This window comes from Lissotriton vulgaris, unplaced genomic scaffold (genome assembly GCF_964263255.1).
Source record: "Lissotriton vulgaris unplaced genomic scaffold, aLisVul1.2 SCAFFOLD_2210, whole genome shotgun sequence".
In the NCBI taxonomy this organism is placed as follows: domain Eukaryota; kingdom Metazoa; phylum Chordata; class Amphibia; order Caudata; family Salamandridae; genus Lissotriton; species Lissotriton vulgaris.
Genome location: NW_028250428.1, coordinates 72,360 through 93,583, shown reverse-complemented (window position 1 = coordinate 93,583; position 21,224 = coordinate 72,360). Strand labels below are relative to the sequence as shown.

The 21,224-nt window shown below is 44.4% G+C and overlaps 1 protein-coding gene across 1 annotated transcript in view; it reads left to right on the top strand.

Annotated features, from left to right (window-relative positions):
• Positions 1–19,814, top strand: part of LOC147663262 (acyl-CoA dehydrogenase family member 11-like) — a 281,187-nt gene extending 261,373 nt beyond the window's left edge. Inside the window, exons 7-9 of the mRNA XM_086950579.1 lie at positions 12,640–12,743; positions 18,219–18,354; positions 19,533–19,814. Coding sequence (XP_086806705.1) covers positions 12,640–12,743; positions 18,219–18,354; positions 19,533–19,601 — 309 coding nt within the window. The 3' untranslated portion in view covers positions 19,602–19,814. The remainder of the gene's footprint in view (positions 1–12,639; positions 12,744–18,218; positions 18,355–19,532) is intronic.
• Positions 19,815–21,224: the final 1,410 nt, after the last annotated feature.

Genomic DNA, 21,224 nt, shown 5'->3' with positions numbered 1-21,224 from the left:
GAAAGGTGTGTGAAAGATTTGAAGACACCATCTGATATTAGAACATTGGAATGCTGGGAGCTCCATTGAAAACAATGGAGTGCTCCGGGCTTCTAATGGCTGGTAGAAGCCCAGAGCACCAACATTCCAATGCTGTTGCTGTGAATAAAAGGCCTCATGGAGCCTGAGGGGATTTCGCCTCTGGCTCTGTGATGTCTTTATTTTACAAATTAGAACATTCAGTCCTCTAGGGGCGGAATGTTTGAATAGCCTTAGAGCCCTCGGTAGCGGATTACATTAAATGCTTGCTCCCTTGTTAAAGACCCTTGCCTTCAGCTCGGGCCTTTAATGCTGCAGTGGGATTAATGGCCAGTAGAGGCCGCTATGGCGGGCTCTATGGCAATATATTATCATCGTTTCTCCGGATTCCCTTATCATGCCATTCATGTCACAGAATTGACCTATCTGAAATTATTTTGGCTGCATTCTTCAATTTAGGGAGGTAGACATAGGAGCCCCTCATTTCCTCATTTTCTTATACGTTGCAGTCCACACACACACATCCTCTCCTACAACTGTGGATTTCCAGCATCTTTCATACTCTTAGTTCCTATATGAAAGCTAGGGGGACCTATGACCTCTAATTGCTGATATAGCTCAAATGAACCTAATCTGGTACTTCTTTATTATTATTCAAATGATATGCCACCTGGGAGAGAGATTGTGCTCTGTAATACGTGGTGGCTGCGAAGAGTTTTGTAGTTGTAACTCTTGGTGCCATCTTGCCCAACACATATGGGATCTGCTATCAGTTTTAGCAAGGAGGTTGGTACCTTAATGGACAGCATTCCAAAAATAAAGTGAAGCTGGATGCCACAGCCATCTTCACGGTGTGAACCCTGCCCCAAAGAGAAAGCAGTGTTTCCCTTTTGACAAAGTTGGCTTTTTTTCAAATAGTTCCTGAACATTATCCTTCACCAGGGAAATAAAGTCTTTTCTGAAGAGCACATCCAGAAACTTCAAGTATCAGGATAGAGATTTGAAAGGAAATTCATGCAGGCCTTGCACAGTGGGTGTACATGTCTTGGGTATTGCTTTTGCTCCTATCCCTGTTCATTAGGTACCCCGCGAAGGAATGTGATTTGTTAATGACACCCATCAGGGCTTTTTATTTGTATCTGGGTTGCTTCTTATGAAAGTATATCCTCAGCATAGAGCATAAGTTTCAGTTCTCCAGTTGCCGCCTCAGTCCCACCAATCGTAGATGGTCTTATGGCCATAGCCGGAGGTTCCAGTGCTATTAGGAAGAGTAGTACTGTCTAGTACCTCTAGTACTATTGTGATGTATCAAGAGAAAAATATGCTGCAGTTGATTTTTACCATGGGTTGCTGGTACAACCACCAAATCATTATTGTGAATGGTTGCCCCAGCCAAAAGCCCCTCAGAGTCTGAAATAAGTTGCCGCAGTTGCATTGATAGAAAGGTTTTTCAGCATTTAGGTAGAGGAGACATTTTTCATGCTGGAAAAAGATAAAAATGTTCCCTACCTGTCTCTGCACAGATTGTCAAATTCCAGTATCAATTGGTGAATTTTTGTAGGAGAACACTACCCGTTTTTTAGTTTCAAGGTGCGAAAGCACCTTTTTCCTTTTAAAGTAGTGCACACATAGTTGATGTTAATCGATCAGACAGGGAGTGTCAGGCCTGAAAATACCCCTAAGAACCAATCAAAAACATTAAAGTTCCCCACCATTTATGACTAGGAAAACTTGTAGATGTAAAATACATGTACTTCGGCGCTTTGCCCTATTGTGTTTACCAAGTATGTTTCAATTTGCCTCTGCCAATGCTTGATAACACCTTGAAGCTTATAGGGGTTTTCTTTTTTTTTTAAATATTTTTATTGGTATTTTCACATTACAAAAATATAAAATGGAAGTGACATATAACGAATAGGCAGTTATACGGGCGAGCCAGTAGGGATACATGGTTTACATTTGTTTCTGCCTAACAATTCTTCAATCAGCCTTGAAACATTTAACATTAAACGTATAGGTAGTTGCGTTTGTACACGTGCTGTGTATTTAAAGACAAAACATAGATGTGTTTGGCGGCTCTTTAGTGTTAGATTACACTCGCTACGCTTGGTTATTGGCAGTTGGTCGGCGTGTATGGTTAATTTATGGAGGCTTGTAAGAGCTGAGGTATTTGTCTAGTGTTGACCACATTAAACTGTCGGGGTTTTTCTAGGGTGTTTGTCTTAGTGCTGTGATGTCTGCCCCTCTTAGGGATGTGACCCAATTTAGCCACCCCTTGAATGTGTCTTTCCACTTGGCTAGTACTGTTTTGACTGCTGTCATCAGGAGGAAGTCTAGTAGGCACCTGTCTTGCTGTGTGGCTAGATCTGTAGTGATGTAAATCAAATCAAATCAAATCATCTTTATTCGGTTTTCCATTATTTTTTGAAAACCATAAAAGTACATAAAAACACAGTAAAAATATTAAAATTCACATTCTTTCTAGTTTCGAAAAATATTTAAAAACTGTTTTTTATCAGTCCTTCTTATTTCGCAAAGACTATTCAGGCACTCTTCAGAGGTTCATTCGGTGCCTGACACACAGTTTGAGAAACTGTGCAATAGATTTTGCCATCAGGTCATTTTCCAAAAACTGTAAGGCCAAGTAGGCCGGGCGGCATTTACGGATCTTTAAAACCTTTAAAAGTGGTATTATCCACCGCCTACGCAGTGGTACATAAAACTTACAAAAAAAGAGAACATGAATGGTGGACTGCGAAGACATTGAGTCGCAAGGACAAACGGAAAGATTATGTAACCAGTCATTTTGGTTAGGAAATAAAACCATATGGTGATATATATTGAACCTAAAACGGGTAAGTAGGTATCTTTCATATTGACTTAAATTGTACTGTAAATATGGTTGAATAGTGGGGACAAACTGTATTAATAAACATTGCTGGACTGATGATTTCCCTATTTCGCTCAACAACCGCATTTGAGACAGGTGAGACAGACAAAGTGTTTTTAGTTCTTTTTTTGATATGTCTGTTACCGATGGGGGATCATCGATACAGACAAATCAAAAAAAGAGCTGTGTGGCTAGATCTGTAGTGATGTAAGCGGTGGTAGTTGTGGCAAATGAGTGTTGTAGAGTGCAACCTAGGGCTTCGCTGATGAATCCCAGCACCTTCTCCTAGAATTTGCTAACCTTACTACATACAGCACCGCAGTTCCAGCAGCTGTCGTTGACTTTCAGGCCTAATGATGCTAGGCGGGCCGGTGTCCAGAATGCTTGGTGTAAAAGCCAGAATTTGGTTTGTGCTAGCGCTAGGGATATCATGTTTTTTGATGGGGCCTCCCAGAACGTTTGTAGTTCTTGTTCTGTGAGATTGGAGCCAAGTTGGGTTATCCAGTAGGTGTTGTTTTTTGTGTTTAGCTTGAAGGTTCCTGGGCGGAGGAGCTTGTATAAGTGCGAGACCTGGCGGCCTGTCTTGTTTATGTTCTCCATGTATCTGAAGATTGAGGGTTTGTGTTTGGTTAGTTTAGATTTTGTTAGGGCTGTCTTGATGGCTAAGAAGTTGTAAAGTTCTACTTCAGGGAGGTCGTGTCTGTTTCTCAGACTGTTGAAGGTTTGGGGCGATCCTTCCTCTTCCAGCTGGGCTGGGTATGAGAGACCTACTTTTTTCCATGTGTGCATATCGAGGGTCTTTCCTCTGTATTTGATCTTGGGGTTATCCCAGAGTGATTCCCAGGGTGAGTTTCTGATGCTGGCTTTGAGTTTCCTGTCTACTTTGAGCAGCACCTGCCTAGTGATATTGAAGATCAGGTTGCTCTTGTATGCTTGCTTGTTGGCTGTGAGTAGAGTTAGGAGGTCTGCATTGTTTAAAATGGCTTTCTCTATAGAGAGCCAGGTTGGTGTGTAGGGCTGCTTGGGCAGAACACAGTGCATTCCTTGTCTGGCAATGAAGGCTGTCTGGAAGGTTTTCAGTTCCGCCACGTTAAAGCCCCCTAGCTTTTTACCTAGTCTGAGTTTCTGGCGGCTGATTCTAGGTTTTTTGTCGCGCCATATGAACTTCTTTAGCATCCGGTCGATTGTTTTTGTGGAAATCCTCTGTGAAAGCCAGGGCGAGCATTCCAGCTAGATAGTTAACTACGGGGTGATCATCATCTTCACAGTGTCTATTCTGCCCCACCAGGTGATGAACGTGGGCGACCAGGTATCCAGCAGGCCTTTTATCTTTTCTAGAGTGGTTTTCTCGTTCTGTTCCAGGGTTGATCTTAGCGTCCTACAGAAGTGGATGCCTAGGTATTTGACAGAACTAGGTTCCCAAGCTAGTCCGGAAGAGCCTAAAACGTCTGTAGTTGTGTGTATATTGAGGGGCATGCATTCTGATTTGTCTCTGTTGAGTGTTTTGGCTAAAGATCGATAGTGTGCATGAGTGCAGGTATAGAGTGAGCGGGCTCCTCCGTTATTATGAGCAGGTTGTCTACGTATGCAGCTAGTTTGGCTGTAGTGTTGTTTATGTTTATGTCTGGAGAAGTGTGGCTCACTGGTTAGAGCGGCAGACTCTAAGCAGAGATCAGGCCCGGGACCAGGATTCAAGTCCTGACGCGGCAGGGTCTTGGGCTCAATGTCCGCGGACTCGATAATTCTCGCATCGGCGCCTACTCTAATCATGGGTCCCACGCTGCAACTCTGGGCAATAGCTTGCTTAATCTCCACAACGGCCCCTACAACACTGGGATGCCTGGCTTCACCTTGGGGGTGCCCAGGAGAGGCATCTCACAGGGAGAGCCAGGAAGGGTTCCACAGCGTTATACAGCGCCGGGACGCCCCGTTGGGGCAGCTGTGCGCTTTACAAAATACACTACGTTTACGTTTACGTATGTTTACCCCCGCTATACTGTTGTTGTCTGTGATATCCCTGATCAGGGGTTCAAGGGCGAGAAGGAACAGCAGAGGAAATGGAGGACATCCCTGTCTAGTTCCCCTTTCTAGGTTAAAGGGGGCTGAGGTCGCTCCGTTGATTGCTATCTGGGCTTTGGGGGATTTGTAAAGAGCCATGACTTTCCGCATGAAGCTCTCACCCAGGTTGTGTGCTTGCATGGTTTTCTCTAAGAAATGCCAGGATACCCTGTCGAAGGCTTTTTCTGCATCTAACGTGATGGCTACCGTAGGGTTGACTGTTTTGGAGGAGTGTTCTATGACTTGGCAGAGGAGTCTCGTGTTATTGTGGCCCATATTTTCAGACTTCTGGAAGGATCTTTTTCCACAAGAAGAAGAGAACAACTTGGTGGGGTTGTATGATAGTCAAACGCATGCATGAACAACACATGCCTGTACCACACGGTCTCTACCACGACTGTGTCTTTACCACGCATGCTTTTACCATGCATGCTTTTACCACACATGCCTTTACCACGCATGTTTGTGGTAGAGACATACTGGGTTAAGGGACATGTGTGCTAAAGATCATACCCCTACCCACTGACCTGTAAACTGTCCATTATCCCTCTGCCCTGAGCCCACAAAATTAAACCCATGCCCCCAAAAAAACTACCATGACCCCTGAGCCCTAAAACCTGTTCCCTACATCCATAAAATACCCCGACCTGCCCCCGTGCTGAGACCTAAAAACTGTCCCCTATATCCATAAACTACCCGACCCTGCCCTCCCACCCTAAGGTCTAAAACTGCCCCTTTTCCCTCTGCCCTGAGCCCTAAAAATTAACCCCAAGCCCCAAAAACTACCCTGACCCTATCCCCCGCCCTGAGTCCTAAAAAATGTCCCCCACATCCCTGAAGTGCCCTGACCCAGAGCCTCCCGCCCTGAGGCCTAAAACTGGCCCCTGCCCTGTAAACTGTCCCTTTTCCTCTGCCCTGCTTTTACCCCTAAAAACTGCCTACCACCCTAAAAACTACCCCAACCCCAGCCTTTCACCCTGGGCCCAAAAAACTGTACCCTGCAGCTCCTAACTACCCTGACCCCAGCCCTGAGCCCTAAATCTGTTCCAATCCCGACCCCCTCCTGAGTCCTAAAACCTACCCCAACCCAAAAACGACCCCCCCAAGACCCAACCTCACATTCTCTCCTGATTCCCAATCATGCTTACTCTTCCTCTACCGCCCACCTGCTCGGCAACTAGACCAGGCATTGCCTTAACCAAGCAGAAGAGTGGTTAAGGCATATGCATGGTTAAGGCAAGCATGGTTACACTTGCGTTGGTTGGACACGCGTGGCTGGGCCCACGTTGTTCTGACTGTTTCACACTTGGTGGTAATGCATATACCGCTTTGCGCTATTCAGGACCCCTGGTAACCAATTAGAACTCTCTTGGAAATTACAATGTGGACGTAGAAGTGCACCACAACAATATCCCAAACAAGGATGTGGTTCTTGTCTTTCTTTTCTTTTCTTTTCTTTAAAAAGCATCACACATATACAGTGAAGACAGCCAACGCATTTCATCCATAGCAATGGACTTCTTCAATACAATAAATATATACAACATATAAAAAGCATAGAAACCAAAGATAACACCCAACCATAACACATGACCCAATACTCAAATTAGGTTACGATAGACATTGTGAAACATGGAAAAATTAAAGCACAAAAGTGCAAAAAATACAATTAATACCGAATGTAGTGCATCAATGGCAATATAGAACCGGTGCCACCAAAGGGTGAAATGGCAAATTGTTTGACACCTAAACAGGGAACAGATGACACAACTGTATTCATTTCTGTCTTGTGTGTTTCAACTACAGAGATTGATATTTGGATGTGTTTGAGCTCCAGCAAAACACTGTCGCCAAATTCAAGTCATAAGAGCAAGACAATGACTTTTGGCTGGTAAGAGCCTCCGAGAAGAGCATCTGCCTAGTCGCCTTGTTCCCCGGCATTTAATCAGTAAGGGGTTTGTAAAGCACGCTACTCACCCGTGAGGGTCTCAAGATGCCGGGCGGAGAGTGGTGGGGCAGCTCAGGATCAATTGAAGAGCCAAATCTTGAGGTCCTTCCTGAACGTGTGCAGGGTCGGGGAACATCTGATTTTCACAGGGAGCTCATTCCAGGTTTTGGCTGCGATGTAGGAGAAGGCTCTCCCGCCTGTTCTGTGTCTGCGGATGTGGGGGACCTCTGCCAGGGCCAGGTCGGCGGAGTGGAGGTTCCTCTTGGGTAGTGGAAGGATACTCTCTTGTTGAGGTATTTGGGTCCGATCGTGTGGAGGGATTTGTAGGCGTGGGTGAGGAGTTTGAAGGTGACCCTATTCTCGACGGGCAGCCAGTGGAGGCCTTGTAGGTGATGGGTCAATGTGTTAATGGCGCGGTGTCTCGAAGGAGAGTCTGGCTGTGGCGTTCTGGATAGTCTGGAGTCTGTGCAGGAGAGTTTTGTTGATTCCGGCATAGAGGGCATTGCCGTTATCTAGTCTGCTGGTGATGAGTGCATGGGTGACGGTCTTTCTGCAGTCGGAGGGGATCCACTTGAAGGTCTTGCAGAGGATGCGCAGGCAGTTGAAACTAGTGAAGGCGATGGCGTTGATCTGGCGGTACATGGAGAGGGAGGAGTTGAGGATGATGCTGAGGTTCCGAGTGTGGTCTGTTGGGGTGGGTGGGATCCCGAGGGCTGAGGGCCACCAGGTGTTGTCCCAGACGGAGGTGCAGGGACTGAGGAGGAGGACCTCCGTCTTCTCAGAGTTTAGCTTCAGGCAGCTGTCCTTCATCCAGGCTGCCACGTTCTTCATGCCTTCCTGGAAACAGAGTCTGGTGTCTTCAGGAGTCTTCGTGAGTGAGGATGAGATGTGTGTTGTCGGCGTAGGATATGATGCTGAGCCCGTGCTGTCTGACGATGGCGGTGAGGGGGGCCATGTAGATGTTGAAAGGCATGGGGCTGAGTGAGGATCCCTGGGGCACTCTGTAGTTGATTTCCGTTGATTCGGAGAGGAAGGGCCTGAGTCGGATCCTCCGGGTTCTGCCGGAGAAGAATGATTGGATCCAGTCGAGGGCGGCTCCTTGAATTCCCACGTTGTGTAGTCTGGCTGCTAGAGTGCAGTGTGAAATGGTGTTGAAGGCTGCGGAGAGGTCTAGAAGGATGAGGGCCGCGGTGTGTCCCTGGTCGAGTAGCATGAGGATGTCGTTAGTGACGGCAAGGAGGGTGGTCTCGGTGCTGTGGTTGCTGTGGAATCCTGACTGGGAGGTATCCAGGATGAAGTTCTCTTCTATGAAGGTGGTCAGCTGGGTGTTTACGAGTCTTTCGGTGACTTTGGCCGCAAAGGAAAGGAGAGAGATAGACCGGTAGTTTCAGGTCAGTTGGGTCGGCTGAGGGTTTCTTGAGGAGGGGTTTTACTTCCGCTTGTTTCAAGTTGTTTGGGCAGATTCCGGATCCGAGGGAGGGGTTGATGATGCGCCCTAGTTTTGGGTGCGATGACGGTGGCGGCCCTGTGGAAGATGTGCAGTGGGCAGGGGTCAGTAGGGGCTCCAGAGTGTGTTTTCTTCATCGACACGGTGATGTGTCCGACGGTCCCAGGACATGATGGTCAGAGCATCTGCGGAGGTGGGTAGGTGGGGTGGTGCTCTTCGTTGGTTCATTGAAATTGTCGTAAAGGGCCTTTATCTTCAGATGGAAGTAGGTGTTGAGCTTGTCGCAGAGTTCCTGGGAAGGTGTGATGTACGTAATTTCGCAGGTGGGTTTTGCTAGCTGCTGTATGACGTTCAACAGTTCCTTGGCGTTGGTCGCATTGGTCTGGACCTTGTCTCTTATGAAGGTCCGTTTGGTGCTTCTTATGAGTTGGTGGTATTCCTTCAGGCCGCTCTTGTGGTTGTTGCGAGCTTCCGGAGTTTTCAGGTTTTTCCAGGTTTTCTCTAGGTGCCTGCAGGAGAGTCTGGCTTCTTGAAGTTCTGTGGTGAACCAGGCGGTTATCGGCGGGCATTGTTTGGCGGGGTGGCACAGGGTGCAAGCTTGTCGGTGCAGCAAGTGATTCAGCGGTGGAATTCCTTGACTCCGGAGTTGGTGTCAGTGGTTGCGCTGGAGGGGGGTTGGGATTTGGAGGAGGGTGGTGTTTAGAAGTTCCTGTGTGACCTTGCTCCTGTTCCTTTGTGGTGGGCGTAGGGCGGGTTTGGGTGCGGTGGTGGTGTTGAAAGTGAAATGAATACAGTGGTGGTCGGTCCAGAAGGGCTGGGTGGTGTGGCAGAAGCGGATGTTGGTTCCTTCCGCGAAGATGGGGTCGAGGGTGTGGCCCGCTCTGTGGGTGGGCGTGTTGATGATCTGTTTCAACCCTAGGTTGGCGAGGTTCTCAAGGAGAGCAGTGGAGTCAGGTCATTGCAGTTGTCGAGGTGAAAGTTCAAGTCGCCGAGTAGCATGTAGTCCATGGAGGTAATGGCCTGGGGTGCGGCGAGCTCGGTGATGGTAGTTGTGTGGTGAGTGCAAGGTCCTGGTGGCCTGTAGATGAGGATGCCGTGTAGTGTGATCCTGGGGCTTGTCTGGAGCTGGAGGTGGAGGTGTTCCGGGTTTGAGTGGGGGTTGCTCAGGCTGGATGTGAAGAGGCAGAGTGGGGTCTTGTGTGCGATGGCGAGTCCTCCTCCTGGGCGGTGTGGGCGGTCCTTTCTCTGGATCTTGTAGCCGTCAGGGATGGCAGTGGCGCTGGCGGGACTGGAGGTGGCGTTGGTCCAGGTTTCCGTGAAGAAGGTGACGTCGGGCGAGTGGGTGTCAAGTAGGTCCCAGATCTCAATGGGGTGTCAGTGCAGGGAGCACACGTTGAGCAGGATGCAGGTTAGGGTTTCGGTGGTGCGTGCATCGGGCATTCCTTAGGAGGTCGCAGGAGCTCTGTCGATGGTGAACACACCTATGTGTATCAGTAACAGGGTTTTGGGTGTAAATGCAGTGCTTTACTCTGTTTAGTTGAGTCACCCTGCTTATATCTCTGAGTTACTCTTCACACATTTGCTATTACTGCAGTTGAAAAGTTTGTTGATCATTCCCCGTTATCGCCTATAATATCAGAGTTAGGCACGTACACTCAGTCCACCATTAGATGTCATAGCCATTAGCATCTCCTAAAAAACTCCCTGTGCTGGAGGCCTTATGGATTGCTCTGCTTTCGGATGATGTGTTGTCACAGTGCAACCTCTCTCAATGTAGAACAGACTCCCTCTATGTACCAGAGAAATTCACCAGGTAAGTCATACAAATGTGTTTGCTCCCCATGCCAGCTGCTCGCTGCTCTCATGCATTGCGCTGCTGTTCTGCCGATATTCTGCACTTGAGTTGAAAACTCCCAATATTTCCTTCTTTGTTATGCCCAGTAGGTGGCCTGCCACGGTGGCGGTGTCTGGCTGCACCAACATCTGGGGATGTGGCGCTATCCAGTGAAGAGAATCAGTGCCCTTCAAGCACTCGTACAGCCCAACAGAAGTTTTATGGGCCTGCGTGTCGAGTAGACCTCTGTATTATCGCTCTACCGGTCTCTTAGGCTGTGGCTGAGTCAGCCAGCCGTGGCAGGTAAGCACGATGGGGCGAGGGGGGGGGGGTGCGGGGCGGGTAAGACGATAGATGACAGAATAGGATTGATTTTATTTTTACTATTCTGTCGTCTATTGACTCTCCCCTGCCACCCCGTACCGCCCACCTGTACCCCACCCCACCACCCTACCGCGCGTACCTGCACCGGCCGCCACTGGAGTCAGAAATCAATCTGAAAAGCTCACTCCAATTATCTTGGTCACTCAGTGACCGGATACTAAGAGCAGGGAGTGTTGCTAAGAAGTAATTTCTCCTCTCACAGTGCTACACATGGAGCCTTTCTAGTGAGCTGTCTTCTCGAGCATGATGTAGCTCTGTTCCCCTTCCTACTTTGAACAAGGTACATATAAATAAGGAATAAAATGAAAATGCTCTTTTGCAAATACTTTTCTTTCTTTTTCCTCCCTTAACTGCTCACAAATTTTCAGTGTGTTTAAGTTCCTGATTTATATCTTGGCGGTATGGATACTCCATTATAACGCAACAGAGTAGGCATACCACCAAGCTGTGGTCCACCAGCCAAATTTAAATACAGACAGACCTTAGGTTTAATCATGGCGTATAGTAACCGGTCTCCAACGTGATTAAACCCCTCCACCCACCCTGCAGAGCAAATGTTGATTGGGTCCTGCCAATGCTTTAGAAATGACCACCAATTTGGCAGTCATTTCTAAATTTGTTAGGCGGAGTAGTCTCGACCTGACAGAGGATAAGCCCTACACCAGGCCAACTGAGATTACTCCGTCTGCAAAAGTATACCTTGGGCCCTTCATCTCCGACTTTATCCAGGGTGGGAATATGCCTTACAAAGGCTTTTGAAAGCCACAAATGTAGAAGTTTGTGGGTGTTCGCCTACTTTTCAAGGTATCTCCTTTATGAAATGCCCGCCCCCGTGAGTATTTTTTGCACAGGAAGTGTTACGGTATAATGGTGCAATTGTAAGTGCAAGTATGTGTTATTTAGAGGTCTCGGGTGGACAGATTTCTTTATAATCTATTTTATTCATTCTGAAATGAAGATGTCAGTAAACCAACATTGAACAAGTCATCCAGTGTGCTATACTTGCTTTTATTCCCTGCACAAGATGTTAACTTGGAAGGATGGATCAATCTGTGGAATTCAACGGAAGGTTATCAAGATAGGTCAAAGGCCACCATTAATAACCAAATATCTGAACACATCTCACGTAAATCCCTTATAAGGATCATAAGGATCTCTACAGTTGTCTGTGGAAGAGATAGGAAGGTCAGAGTAGGTCTGATTTACTCCACCAATAACTCTTTGCTAAATGGCCACTTTTTAAATCCCTTCGTACTTGTCTCATCTTCTCTCACCTCTTCTAGAGAGGGTTTTAAACATGATGGGGCCAGGGACTACCCATCACCAGATGAGTAGTCCTGGTCCCTGCTCCTTGAACAAAAGTCCTAATCTAAACCTTTCTCCCTTCCTTTTGGTCACCCTTTCCCTTCTCCTACACGCCCATTGGCTTCCTCTCCTGGACCTTTTTCTTCATGCAAATGCAGGTGTAGTGATAAAATTGTGAGGGTTTGGCATATTGTTGTCAAGGTGATTCAAGGATCCATCTGAAATATGCATCAGCTGTGACGATAGCCATCCGGTGCTGTGCTGTTAAGGTTTCTGTGCCTCGCCCTGTTGTGGTGCACAGACCAACATGACAACAACATGAAGCATAGCAGGGTATGTGGTCTTCAAAGCATGGCTCTTGAAGCTGTATTTTTGTGGTATGGGCTGGTTGTCAAACCCCATGGCTAAGGATTGTACACCCCCCAACAGTGATTTTGGGGGAGGAGGGGGTTTCTCAGTTCGAGCGCCCTAGGTGTCAATCTACATTTTGGGAATACCAAATTTGAGTTTAACTTAAGTTAACTTTAACTTAATGATGCAGATGACTTTGAGAATTGGGTTCCAGGACGCCTACCCAAGAGTGCAAAATTACAAGTCACCAATACCTCAGTTTCATAGCTGCCCTAGGTACTCATTTTGTGAAAGATCCACGTACTATAAAAGTTTTGAAAATGGCTCATAGCAACATCAATGGTTTTTTTGCATCTGAGAATTGATCCAAATGTGTAAAGATGTCATTTTGTGTCCAACTTCAGGTACTATACAGTGACGCACTCATTGGAAATTCAAATAAGAAGGCACATCACCTGGGAGAGATGGTGAGGCCTCTTGCAGAACATGGATTAAAGCTAACGAAAAAGTAAGGAGGGTCTACATTTTTGAATGATGCAAAGCTTTCTTGTTTGTATGGATCACAGACCTGTCCCCTCACCGCCACTCTGCGTGAATTTACACAAACTTACTTGATCATACTGTGTGAGGAGAAGGTCAAGAAGGTTCGGAACTCATGGTATTTGACTCAGTGCTTAACTCACAACTATTTTCGTACGTAAAGCAGACGTATGTATTCAAAAACAGCTCTTAGTTCATAGAATCTATATTACATGACTTGTACATTGCTAATCAACCCTCTTGAACTACAGATTTCCCCCAGTGTTAATCGTACGCACATGGGTGAGAAAGTGAACATTCAAGAAGGATGTGAGTGAGGGCAGGGGCCATGCACGATGTGTGGTGGAAGCACCAACGCATAGGTGTGTGGATGTTAACAAAGATTTCACAAGTGGTATCACTTCCTGGAAACACCGCCACCACTGGAGTCAGATTCACAAAGGTAAACTTAAACATTTGTGTAAGTTTACGATTGTTTAAAATTTACAAAGGTATTTTACGAGTAGTATTTTAGCACAGTCCTATCTTTTTATGTGCAGAAACTCGCCTGTCGTAAAGATACTACTCGTAAAATACCTTTGTGAGTAGCAAACAATCATAAACTTACACAAAAGTTTGTTTACCTTTGTGCATAAGGCCCTGTTACTCTTGTTCACTTTAAATGAAAGCCGCAGTAAACATTTTTTCAGTGTAAGGAAGAGATGTGTACACTTCCTATATTTGATGAAGGTGTAAAAGTGGTTTTTGCATAGGGGCAATGTTTTATCCACAGAGATCAAAAAACAAAACTTACGAATGCACATTTCTGCCATGCACGCTCAAATGACGTGTGTGCCACGTGTACATATGTTGGAGATGGAATATGCGAGTGAAATCTGCGCTTTGTATAGATTCCCATGTCTGTTAGAATTTGGCTCTGTGCCTTTTAAAAAATTTGCAAATCTACTCAAATCCTATACGAACAATGTATACATATGCACATGCTACATGCTTTACTGCTGAAGGCAAAAACTGCAGTCCAGTCTGGGAGCTTAAATCAGTCCTGCAAAATATTTTAATATAGACCCATAATGCACCGACACTATCTAGAAGAATTAAAGGGTGATCCCTTCCGCCAATATTTGTTCTAAAGCGACAGTGGCACATCAAGTGATGGAGACAATACTTCATCTTTGGCACAACACATGGACAGTTCAATGCTTGTTCTACCATAAATACAAATCAGTATGTCAATTAACACGAAGGGTGGGTGATTTGCAAAAAACTGTACAGGATGGTTTTTAAAACATGTTGGGTATTTCAGATTGTATTAATTCACTTTGTACAGAAATAGAAGAGGAAGGAAAGGCCCAGGGGGAGAGAGTGTTACAGCCACTTACTTTCAGTCTCTTGGGGCAGGCTGGAGCGACAATACCCATGTTGGCGTCCCTCACAGTCATGGAGAACAGCGAAGTTTGCAGAGTGAGGGGACAGACACACTCGTCGCCAGTGTTATGTTCTGGGCCCTAGGCCCACAGGCTGTCGGAAGGACGACACAGGAATATGGTACTGGGAACTAGCCACGAGCACGTGCACTCAGGCTCCTTTATTCGCTCGGTCACCTGACTGGTGACGCCCGTGTTGGATGGGTGCGGGTGTGTGTGGGCCAACCCCCGAGGGAGTGGCTGGCAGAAACACTAGACTGTGTCCAGCAGGACACAACAGTCGCTTTGTAGAGTTTAGTTCCATACATCGTTACTTGTCTTCACTTCATACTTTTGTGTAAAAAAAAATATTATAGGCAGTACAGCAATTCTGCATTTTTAAAAAGTGTAGCAGTCATGTGATAGAATATTAGTCATATTAAACCAATGAGTCCTTAATAGGCAGAAGTTTGTTACCTGTTGTGGGGATCAGTTAGTTATCCCAGCAAAGACAGAAAACTTGACAAACAAGAATAACAATAACGTGTTAAGCCTGCCCCTAACAATGTGATATTTAAAGTGAATCCAAAGCCAGCACCTACTTGCCCTCAAATATGTTTTTCAATATATATGTGGTATCATAGCCATTGCAATTAATGCAGCGCACGCCATCTCCCCATCCACCCCCCTACACGGGACATTCTTAGCAACAATGCCTTCCAGCTCTAGTCATCAATAATCAATCTATGATCAATCCCATCAAAGGAGTGAGTCTACCACTTCCCTTCAAAGGTAAGTGATGGGGTGTCTACCCCCCAGCATTCTTAATTTACTCACCTTAAGTGGGAAGGGTATGCCCAGACATGGGTCCCTTGCTCACTTTGCCACTGGATTCAAGCTAGCCTTGCTGATGAGGGGTGTTACTCTGAAACCAGTTCCAGGATGTTTGTTTCGGGTCCAGGGAGGACATCGCTTTGCAGTTCTAGCTGGACTGTTCCCATGAGGAGCAGGGTCAAGATTGATTTGCATATGGCTGGGTCCAAACTAGGGTGGCGTAGTGAGCAAAAGAACGATGGATTTAACCCAGATCTCTTCACTGGGGTATCAGTTACGCACTGTGTGGATTCCTTCCACTGTCCATTCCCTTATCTGTCATGCTGTGAAGTATCCGCTCCATACAGTGAGTAAGACTATTAGTGGGATCGCTGGTGCATACTCTGGATGTTATGGCATCTTCTACATCACTCTCTTCCAGCACCAGAGTGAAATTGTGAGGCGTTTAGAATGCTTAGCTTCATATGGCTTTACACCCAGAAACAGTGCAGTCAAAACACCCTACCATTGTCTCTTTCCCATTGGGCCCATTTAGCAGTGCCAGTCTCGCCGAGCCGCCATGCTATCTGGGCAGCCAAGCAGTATGACTCGTAATCAGGGCTCATGCCCTCCTTCTCTTATCTGGTGTCATAGGATATAAAGCAACACTCTATACCTGACTCCGTACCAGACCTACTCACTTAATAGGACACTTAATAGGACATTTACTGTGTGAAACTGGGACTGCAGGATTCAAATCGGGAGATTCGCAAAGTAGTGCAACATTTACAGAAGCATCACCCTTTTAGACAGGGCAATCCTTGTCATTATGGACAACTGCAAGGATTGCCAAAACTCAACACTACCCTTCAGGGCTCGCAATGTTTCTCCCAAGTTTCGTTTCCAGGTGTCCTCATTCTTAAGGTATATTTTTATTTTCACACCCAAGTATTAAAACATCAGGGGTTCCCATTGAATTCCCAGATGGTCGACCACTGGTTAAGTATGCTGCATGCATGGGAAAACTAGGAACGAGCATGTCTCAGTCCAGATTGTACGGAGACCTGATACCTACCTAATTCTACGAGAAACTGTACACTCCAGGGGATGCACTCTCCAGGATCCCAGAGGTGCCTTGTTCAATAATCATTGCGTCAGTCACAGGAGAAATCCCAGCAATGGTTTCAGAGGTCCGATTATATTGTGGGATTCACTGGTATTCAGTATTTGTCTTCTCTGTAAAGTGGCTGGTTTAACAATTTTGATAAGTACAATGTCTTTACCTGTAAAGTCCCAGAACCCAGGTAACACTGTTTCCCAACTCTGTGGGAAAATCATCTTTGGCATCATAGAGTACATTCAAATTTCTGATCTCTGTCTGACAAGTTTAAAGGCAATACCTCATCCTGAATTGGAACTCAATTCCATTTGGAATACAGTAAATGGAACAATTCAGCTTGCATAAAATATCTAGTCCAAGCAGGTTACATGACTCTAATCACACACCACAAATCGGTAATTCTCCTCGAAGGACCTTGACAGGTACCACTTCTGAAACTGGACTAGTCATTTGTTTATTTGCAATGCCTTCAACCTAGATTCTTTGTCCTGATATGGGTCAGTTTGGAACCTCTGCTGTTCTCACAATAGAGAGGGTAGTGTCAGTGAATGAAGAATGAAACAGGACTTCCATTCACTTCACCATACACGTATGGACCACTCTGGTCTACCTTTAAGGTTGCACATACTTACTTAAAAATTATTAGTTTGTTAATAATTAACTATTACTTAATTAACTTCCCACCCTATCCCCTACAAACCCAACAACTCACTGCGACACTATAAATTACTATTAGCGATTAGAATTAAAAAATCTAACTCACTTGAAATTGCAAACTATATATTTTTTTAAATAACAGTTATACAAACAATAACACATAAAATTAATAAATGCACTAAAGCACATTAAAATTCTCAATCTACGATATTTTTAACAACTAGATTACTGAAAATAATATTGAAACAAAGATTTTCTTAACAAGTTTACTTAACTAAAATACATTAAAGCCATAGTGCTGTAACGCCTAAGCATTTTAAGGCACAATACTGCAAGCCTGAATATTTACAAACAAATCTGTTGTCTCCTTGTACCTAGCATCTTATCTATAATTTGCTATTTCCTTATTTACACTTAGCCTACCTAAGATGGTGGTTATGCTGTGCCAGTGGCTGAGGGTTGCACCAATGTTAACAATCCTTGCTGCTGAATCTGTACTGCACCAGACTGTCTGCCTGTTTTGCAACGATCCCACATGTTACTGATCTTTTTCTCCATTAGTCCTGCTTTATTGTGAGATCTCTGTGGTCCCCACCCCACTCCCATCCTTCTCCCTTTAACATTTTTGTTAGATATTGCGACTCTTAAATATTTCGTCTTTGTAGTATTATGATGTAGATACTTTGCCGTTCAATATATCAACCTGAAATGTATTGTCTGAATGCTCTCTTTGCAGAATATGAATATTCTGGATAATGAGCAATATTGATATTTTACTACGCCAGTAGGTTGGCTGTCTTGATTGTTGGTATTTTCCATGTTGCATACACCCTATCTAGGTACTTCTTTTAAAAGAATTAGAATTGAATGTCCTCAAACTTGTCCATCTAATTACAATGCATGGGGAGAGGAGTTGGGTTAACGGCTAGGGTGGTCGACCTCAAATCTGGGGAACTGGTTTCGAGTCTCGGCAATGACGCTGAACATCCTGTGATTCTGGGCAAATCACTTAATCTCCCCGTGCAAAACAAAAATGAATGTGTGTCCTCATGTAACGTAATTGGTGCTATGTAAAGCGCTCTGATACTCGATTCGGATCAAGTTCACGCTATATAAAACTCAGCAAAAAAAATTATTGCATGTGTTCTGTTTTCCTATACTTTGAGGTGCCCTTTAGATAGTTGTTTCTGTTGTGTTACTACTGAGAGCAAATGAACATACCTTCCTGTCTTTACTCCTCACTGATATTACAGCAACACTAATGCCCTAGAATTTCTTTAGGAGTGCCTGACTACTAGGTTTCAGAAAAGGCAATTTCTTTTAGATAAATTCACAACAGGCAAATGTACAATTGCTAATAACTAACCTGGCACTCACATTTTAAACTATTGATGTGATGAATCTTATATGGATTTCTTTTCTTTACTAAGTGTAATATTTACTGTTATAGAAACATGGCTGTCACAAAAGCAGAAGCGGGTGCATCAGATATAACAGATAAATTGTTTCTGAAAAGTAAGAATGGGGACAAGATTCTTCATCAGGTGAAGGACTTTATGAAGCAATACGTGTACCCCAGTGAACAGGTAAGAAGTCAGTGGATATGTGGTGCACTGTGGCCTGAGATGACAAAGTACTGGTGTTTGTGTTTGCAGAAGCAATGTAAACATATAGCTAACATCAGGGTATATGCACATATTGCCTGATTTTTTACTTATGTATTATGTTCTCCATCAATCAAAACTTCAAGTTTTCCTCCTCACAGTACTCAACCAGAATGTAGCCAAATGTTGGTGTCTCTCCAAATAAACATGTTTTCCCCTAGGAAATCCTTCATTAGTTTTATGTTTGGCTACACACAGCACTGAATGTTTTTAGAGAGACAGGGGTAAAAGGTCAATGCTCCCTTTCAGCCATTGGTTGTTGTAAATGTTTTTTACTGACATATTGACCAGCCCACACCCATCAGTCATTGTTTGATTATAACTGTTGCACTCATGTGGAGGAACATTAGGAGAAATAGGTACAGTAGTTAAAGTCACATGACGAACAATAATGCATAGCTGAGTTGAACAATATGAGGTGAATTGCAACAAAAAACAATTGAAAGTAAAAAGCACAATAATGCAGCTTAAAGTAATTGGTCATTTTTATTGTTATTTTCAGTTACCCCTGATGAAGGGTTTTGTCAGCCCGAAATGCATTGGGTTTTTAATAAATATTGCCTGCGCGTAGATTATATTGAGAAAACTAAAAGAAAAAAGATGATAAGACAAAATGAGGATAGCGTTGAAGAATATAAGTAAAATGTTTGAAACTATAAAGTTGGGGCTAAAGAAACACAATTAGCAGTGCAACTGGGAGAGGGGCGCATTGATGCCTCGCAAAACGTTGTTGATCATCCAAATGCCACATGGGCAAGGCATTCACCCAGTATGCACGCACTCACGGAGAAGGAGGAAAAACATGGACAAGGATTGGATAAATAGGAGTGCATCCTACAATCTGTAATTGATATTCATATAACTGAATTTCGCATTCAGGGACTTTAAACATGCATAATGATAGCCTCTGGACTTGCCATGATGATTCTTCACAGTTATGATCAGAGAATCTGGATTTTATCAAAGACCCATCACTAACATTATCCTTCTCATCCCAGCAATAAGATTGTGGGGAGTTTTCTTCCATTGGATAATACTGAGGAGAATATATAAAAAAGATGTTGTTTGTTATTAATATGTATTTTTTTTCTCCTTTGCAGATGGCCAGTAAAGAAGAAGTTGAGTATTGTGGAGTTTTGTGTTCTGCTCCAAACCTAGAACCTTTGTAAGACAGGATTTGTGGAAAAGTGAAAAGGTGTTTTTTTGTCCTAGGAGCATTACTTCAAAGACCTGGGGGAATGGAACGCATTTGGATTACATTGCATTCCGTGTTTGACTATCAACATTCTAATTTTTAATTTTTAAGAAGTGTTCTTTACCAGGTTCTTTGAAGTGCCTTTAAGTGGTAGCTGAAGAGTGGCAATAAAGATTGTTATGTTTAATGCTTGTCTCTGTGTCTTTATCAAAATTCAGATTCTCCTTTTGTAGCTTTGGAGAACCGTCATTCCTGCCTATTCATTACTGTACTCAGAATGCTTTACAATCAGGTGCTCATCCTGTAAGATGCAGTGCCACAGAAAGTCTGCCCGTCGTTGCCGCCATGGCAAAGCATGTTCCCGCCCACATCCTAATATGGATGGCGGTGTCTAACAGACACTGCCACCATATGAAACCCTTTTCCGCCCGGTGAACTCATTGACCGGGCGGAAAGGGAAATGGGTGGCGGGTGTGTAAGGATGTCGGGCAGATCGCCACCACCCGCATGACGGTGGCGATCCACCCGACATCCTAATGGGGCCCTCAGTGTTCAAGGCACTTATCAAGCATTCCTGTGATGAGGCAACTTTTCCGTGCCTGCATCTGTATTTCTCACAGTCCATGATCACTCAGTGGAAACATACAAGTTTCTATCGACAAGCTTCTATTAAACAAGCATTTTGAAAACAGTCTACAGCAGATATAAAATGAAGGATTATTTCAAAATGGTTGAACAATGGTTTACATGTATTTTATGCTTCGACAAACTGTCCTTTAAATCTTTGGTCAAACATATTGTTTATTCAGTCAATTTCTACCATGCATAGTTCTTCTATAACAGCATATTGCATTATCATAGCATTGGTCATAGCATTTTTTACAGGTTTTGGCTGCAAGGCGGCAGAGATAGTGGACCAACAGGTACCCTTCAGGTATGGTACACAACAGCAGACTAACAACAATCCTGCCACTAGTATTACTATCCATTTGCAAATTGTCCAGGCCCAGTATTTAAATCATCCCGATATGCCAAAGGACCTATCTGTACTTGTTAACTCATCATGGTGCACTTAGTCTCCCAGGTAATGTAGATGTTGCAATGCTTTCATTACAGTAGGTTGGTTATCCGGTATGTACATGCAGCACTCCAACCCCACAATCTTATACACAGTGCCCTTTTCTGCCAGGAGTATGTTTAAATCCATCCTATTCTGGTGATACCAGTCTAATAGCTTGCATCAGAAGTGTCATTAATCACTGCATCCAATACTCTGCCCAGTTTCCTAATCTCCCTGGAGTTTATTATTGGACCCCAAAAAGTCATCAAACCCTTTGCTATGTCTCCAGCCACTTGTCCTTGTGTCTCTCTCGGAAATTCTGATGTCTCCACATCCCTTCTACTCTGCATATGATGATGTCACTATTTGTGTTTGTTTTAAACGTACTGAAATGCATTGGGCATAGTTCATCATTAAGTATTCTGCACAAATCTTGAAGCTTTTATATGATTAATGCTTCGTTGTATGTTCGAATCTTTGTTGCAAACATATCACTTTGTTGAATATAAACAACGTTTTTTGTTCAATACAATATGT